The 6,092-nt window shown below is 52.9% G+C and overlaps 1 protein-coding gene across 1 annotated transcript; it reads left to right on the forward strand.

Moving 5' to 3' along the window:
• The first annotated feature begins 206 nt into the window (after window positions 1-206).
• On the forward strand, window positions 207-3,458 carry LOC102946150. Its single transcript, XM_007052718.4, has 3 exons — window positions 207-327; window positions 411-993; window positions 1,892-3,458. Exons 2-3 carry the CDS (start codon window positions 893-895, stop codon window positions 2,367-2,369), a joined length of 579 nt encoding a protein of 192 aa, XP_007052780.1. The 5' UTR covers window positions 207-327; window positions 411-892; the 3' UTR covers window positions 2,370-3,458.
• The last annotated feature ends 2,634 nt before the right edge of the window (window positions 3,459-6,092 follow it).

Genomic DNA, 6,092 nt, shown 5'->3' on the forward strand with positions numbered 1-6,092 from the left:
GCAGAGCCGGGAGCACAGCCTAGGACTCCTGAGTTCCCATCCAATGTGCTAGCCACTGAGTGACACTTCCTCTAATCTCATTTTGAATGTTGCTAAATTCTTGGCCTCAATGACTTCCTGTGGCAGTGAGTTCCACTGGCAAATTGCATGTCATGTGATAAAAGATTTCCTTTTCTCGGTTTTGAATTTCCCATCTTTTAGTGGCATTGAGAGTCCCCTTCCTCTGTGATGAGACAGGGAGACCAGAAGCTCCCAATCATCTCTCTGCTGACCCTTCATTATTTATGGATCTTCTTTTCCTGTCCTCTCTCCTCCATCCCATCTAAGGTAACAATCCCTGGCTTTCCAAGCTGTCTCTGTACAAGAGCTTTTCCAGCTCCTGGATAATTCTTGTCCTTTTCTGCACACAGGATCCTGGTGCAGCCATCCTGTTCCCTATGCGCCTCCAGCACCGGTTTTCTTTGTGTGCCCACGACTGCCCACTGAGCTGCCAGCAGATGTGCCCTGGGCCCCCGTCCTGCACTTGTACAGGTCATGTCGATCCCTGTAAGGAGAAGGACAAACTGATTGTCGAGAACTGTCAAGAAACCCACACTGGTAGCAATGAGCCTCCCCAACCATTGTGTTGGCTCTCCCCAATATTGATTAGCCAGGATTTCCTTTTGCAGATTAGCCCCTGCCCACACTTCCTGCCCCGTCACATCCTGCCCGTCCACAGCCCTGCCCCACAGGCAAAGCCTGGGCTCCACCTCAGCTAGGAGGAAGCACACGCAGCCAGCGCTGGACCTGGTGCTAGGCCAGGGGCTGGGAGGGCAGGGAGGCGGTTCTGCCCAGGGAGGGGCTGATGGTGCTCTGCGGGAGCTATTGCTGAACAATCCCTCATTGCTGCGAGATGGCTTACGTTGAAAAGCTGGTACAGGAGACAGATGCAGGCCGGTGTGTGGGCATCCAGATAATCAACAACACCAGAGACATGACCCTCGAGAACCCCAGGTGAGCAGGTTCCCATAGCCCCGTCCACGCGGCTTCCCAAGTCAGCCTGTGGCTGGTGTCTAGACAGATGTGCCAGGGTGTGGGGTATGTGTCTGCTACTGAATATCTGTCTGTCTGTCTATCCATCCCCATACACCTCATCTATCTATCTATCCATTCCTGTATATTATGTCAGTGCTGTATGTCCCATTGGGTCCCCACAAATCCCCCTGCCCTCTGGGTTATATTTAAAGTTTCTATCCCTGCAGGGGCACAAGATTGTATTCGACCTTCAAGCCAGGATATTTTGTGTGTCCAGGACTGAGGGTATTTTAGGGGGCAAAACACTTTTTTTCAGGGTGGGGAGAAACATTTCCCTGGGCAGTTGATTTGAGAGGAAACGGCTGTTGGAAGCCACCTGGGAGGTTGGAGAGTAAGTCCCAGGGAGATGGACTGGGGGCAGATGACATGGCAATAGGCCTGTGATTAATTGTAAAGGTGTTCAGTGTATTTAGTTCACCACCTCCACACACACACGTACATTACCTACATGCTTACCTACACAGGTACATGTGTACTTACACACTCATATGCAGCTGTATGAGATGTCCGTCTGACTGTGTGTGGCCTCTATGCTGTAGTTAATAACAATGTGCATGACCACGTAACATTTTATCAGCTATGAACCAGTACCACCTTGTGCATTGGTCATGCAGAAAGACCCATCTGCCCTGGGGGCTGGCCCAGGTGGGGCTGCATTCCCTTGTCCGGTGACTTGGGTGTCCCCTCTGCAGAAGAGCGGCCAGGCTGTGACCCACCCCAGGCCCTAGGGTCAGGGTTCCTCTGCTGCTGGGACGCAGTTATTAATTATTGTTAGGGATGTTGTGTAATGAAGGACCCCTGTGGTGTTTTCCTCCAGGACTTACTGTTTCAGCGGCAGTGCCATGATAGACCCTGTGCCCCAGATCCCCCCCGGCTCCTCGGAGAGCTTCCTGTTTAAGAAAACAAGCTACACGGCCCGCGGGAGCGTCGGGGTGCTGAGCTACGAATCCGCTGCCTTCACCCTGGCCATCATGTTCTCCAACCCCTTCGACCGCTTCCTCTACAGCATTGAGTTTGCCATTGAGCTCTTCGCTGGCAGGACACACTTCCACAACATGGAGCGCCTCTACCATTATATGTACGGCCACAACCCTCCTTATAAGTGCGAGTCCTTCCAGAAAACGATGCTCACTGATGACCAGGACGGCCAGCTGGAGGTGACCAACCAGGAGATCCAGGTGAAGGCCACCATGTCCAACAAGAAGAAGTCCATCATTAAAGTGCAGATCGAGCAGGGAGACCGCTGCCCATCCGATGCTGCCCACTCAGCCAGCCTGGAGAGCACACAGAATTGACCTAGTGTGACAGACGAGGGGGGCGTGGCTGGGAACGCCAGGAAACAGTGACTGTCTTTCCCAGCCCATGTGCACAGACACGGGCTCGCTCTGCTTGCACTCGCCCCAGTGTGGCCACAGAGGCCTGTGCTGCAGGAGGAGCCAGCCACCCCTGGGTGTGTGGCCTGAGCCGCTGCCCCGGACTCAGGGGCTGCACTGCTGCGTTTAGCGTGCTAGCGCGTGTCTGTCTACCCAGGCTGGGAGGCATCCTTCCAGCTGCCTGGGGACGTACCTGCAGGATAGCTCAGGTGAGCGTGGCTTTGTGGCCGTGGCCCTGGCCCTGTCTGTAGGGTGAGGCGGCCCCAAACAGAGATCCCAAGTCACCCGTTCTGGCTGCCTTCGCCCAGCCAGATCACTAAATTGTGAGGCCCAAAGGCCTATTGTGACCATCCAGTCCGACCTGGGAACAGCACTGGGCACTCCCTGCCCCGAGCCCAACAGCTGGGGACTGAAGATGAGAGGCAGCCAATCTCTGTGTAGAGCCGGTCACCCTTCTTTTGGTTGTGGCCCAGAATGCTCCTTTGCCGTGAGCCCTTGGGGCAAAACAAGGCTTCCAGAAGACCCACAAAGAGAAATATCTGCTGCCTATTTAAAGTTGGGTTAAAAATAAAGGGAATATTTTCACTTCCTGCTGCAGGGTCATTCCTCCAGGAGCCTATCAAGGTTTTGTTGCTATGGTTCTAAAGGGGTGGGGGGATTCCTTCCTTATTTTTTAAGCTTAGAAATAACAGGGGTCTCAAGACTTGTCTGTCCTGCTGTTGCTGGAGAGTGGGCTGGGAGAGTCCGAGGAGGGGACCGTGCGCTGACTCGGCCCATACTTGTGAGGCAGGGCGCTGAGTCTTTAATGAAGAGATCGTGTCTCCCAGCTGTTTGCAGGGTGGCAGAGTCAAATAGGCACCAGTAAGACCAACGAGTTCTAAAGAATCCAGTAACACCCATGCCCCTCTCCCTGGCCTGGTGGCACTTCCAAGCTGGCTGTGGTGGGGGGACCCTGCCAGCCCTGCAGCTTGCCAGGCATGTAGACGGGTAGAAAAGTCCTGCCCTCGTGGGGAAAAACAAGCTGAAGGAAAGAGACTCCTTTAAACATCAACAAAACTGCCAGGCCTCTGTGCCCAGCACCCCAAAGGGGGCACAACCGCACTGTATCTCTCTCTGTGGGGCTCCTTTAATGGCTGTAGCTGCTTCTCTGCCTGGCTGGGTTATTTGTGTCAGGAGCTATCAGTGGCCTGCTGAGAGGAGCGGCTCTGACAAGGCATCTGCCCACCCAAGGGCACGGCAAGATGGCTGAGCACTGGGGAAAGTGGTTGGGAATGCCCCGCACCTCGGCAACTGGGCTGTCACAAAGGGGGAAGGGCCTGATCCATCAGCGAGGGAATGCAGTGCGGCTTTGCTGGCAGACACATGCTTATGGGGTCCGGTGGAGGCAGGTCTCTTGAGTGAAGGGCAGCCTGGCTCCATGCCTTGACCCTCAGTGGCTCTGCACTTGGGGAAGGCACAAAGGGAGGGGGGCTCTAAGCCAGTGTCTCAGTCTTTCCAGACTACTGTACCCCTTTCAGGAGTCACATTTGTCTTGTGTACCTCCAAGTTTCATCTCACTGAAAAACTACTTGCTTACAAAATGAGAAACAGAAATACAAAAACGTCCCAGCACACAGTTACTGAAAAATGGCTCCCTTTCTCATTTTTACCATATAATTATAAAATCAATCTAGTGGAATATAAATATTGTACTTACATTTCAGTGTATAGTCTACAGAGCAGTATAAACCAGTCATTGTCTGTATGAAATTTTAATTTGCACTGACTTCGCTGGTGCTTTTTCTGTAGCCTGTTGTAAAACTAGGCAAACGTCTAGATAAGTTGATATACTCCCTGGAAGACCGAGTACCCCCAGGGGTACACGTATCCCTGGTTGAGAACCATTGCTCTAAGCCACATTTGTGCTCCCTTGCCTGGTCCCTGGAGAGCAACCTTGGGGTGTGTCAAATATCAAGGGAAGGGTAACCACCTTTCTGTATACAGTGCTATAAAATCCCTCCTGGCCAGAGGCAAAGTCCTTTCACCTATAAAGGGTTAAGAAGTTCAGGTAACCTGGCTGGCACCTGACCCAAAACGACTAATGAGGGGACAAGATACTTTCAGATCTGGAGGGGGGGAAAAAAGGCTTTTGTCTGTCTGTGCGATACCTTTGCCGGGAACTGATCAAGGATGCAAGCCCTCCAACTCCTGTAAAGTTAGAAAGTAATCTAGCTAGAAAATGCATTAGGTTTTCTTTGTTTTGGCTTGTGAAGTTCGCTGTGCTGGAGGAAATGTGTATTCCTGTTTCTGTGTCTTTTTGTAGCTTAATGTTTTGCCTAGAGGGATTCTCTATGTTTTGAATCTGACTGCCTGCAAGATTATCTTCCATTCTGATCTTAGAGAGTTTTCTCTTATCCTTTTTTGTTCTTCTAATAAAGTCCTGTTTTTTAGAATCTGATTGGGTTTTTTGGGTCTTAAAAATCCAAGGCTGGTTTGTGCTCATCTTGTTTATTCTCAAGCCTCACCAGGAAAGGGGGTGTAAGGGCCTGGGGGGATATTTTAGGGAAATAGGAACTCCAAGTGGTCCTTTTCCTGATTGTTTGTTAAATCACTTGGTGGTGGCAGTGTTTAATCCAAGGTCAACGACTTTGTGCCTTGGGGAAGTTTTAACCTCAGGTGGTAGAAATAAGCTTAGGGGGTCTTTTCATGCAGGTCCCCCCACCTGTACCCTAGAGTTCAGAGTGGGGAAGGAACCCTGACAGGGTGGCTCTAACTCACACTCTGCTCCCCCTGTGGCTGCTGGGGAGCAGAGAACAGCCACTACACAATGCATTCTGGCCACACCCCTGTGCTGCCCCACAGCCAGGGGCTGGGCACACCCCTCATGCCAGGCTGGCTTCGCCAAGGCTCCTGCACTGAGCTGTCTGAGGCGTGAAAGGCCAGCTCAGCCCCTGTTTACGAAAGGCAGCCAGGTGGAGGGTGGCAGATGGTCTGGTTTGTGTCCCTGAGAAGAGCTGAGATCAGTGTCCTGCCTGGCATGGCAACGTGCCCAGAGATTCTGGAAAAGGGATTCAAAAGTCACCAAAATGTGCCTGATCAGTTTGTGCCAACAGGATGGGGCAGCCGCCCACAGCCGGCCGGTGTGTACCTTTGGGGAGGTGGGAGAGGAGGGTACGCGTCACACTGGAGTGCAGGGACGGGGCAGCAGACTGGAAGGAGCAAGATTCACCGTCATGGCTGCTGCCCCCACTGTCTTGTGGGATCCCTCATGACGCTGTTGGGCCTTCGAGATCCTGAAAGGGAACCTGACCGGACTGGGAGGGAGGGAGGGAGGGCAGGCAGAGCATAGCTTAGCCAAGGGGCACTGCACTAGGCCCCTCCCTGCAGCCTGGACACAGGCATTGAATGCAGTGAAATGGTCAGGGCTTAGCTCACACCCCTCCCAACAGCATCTCCCTGTAGCTGGTGTAGGCAGGGAGCCGCTCCAGGTGCTGGCTTTGGGGATCCCATTCCCAGCTGCCATCTCTCCCCACACATCACACAGGGAGCGCAAGTGCCAAGCTAGCCTTTGGGAATTGCAGTGTGTGCTTGTGATTTTCTAGGCGCCTAAAAGGCAGGCATTGCAACCCTCAGCGTCACAGTGCCTAAGTCCCTCCGTAGATCCTA

The sequence above is a fragment of the Chelonia mydas genome, chromosome 23, assembly GCF_015237465.2.
Source record: "Chelonia mydas isolate rCheMyd1 chromosome 23, rCheMyd1.pri.v2, whole genome shotgun sequence".
NCBI lineage: Eukaryota > Metazoa > Chordata > Testudines > Cheloniidae > Chelonia > Chelonia mydas.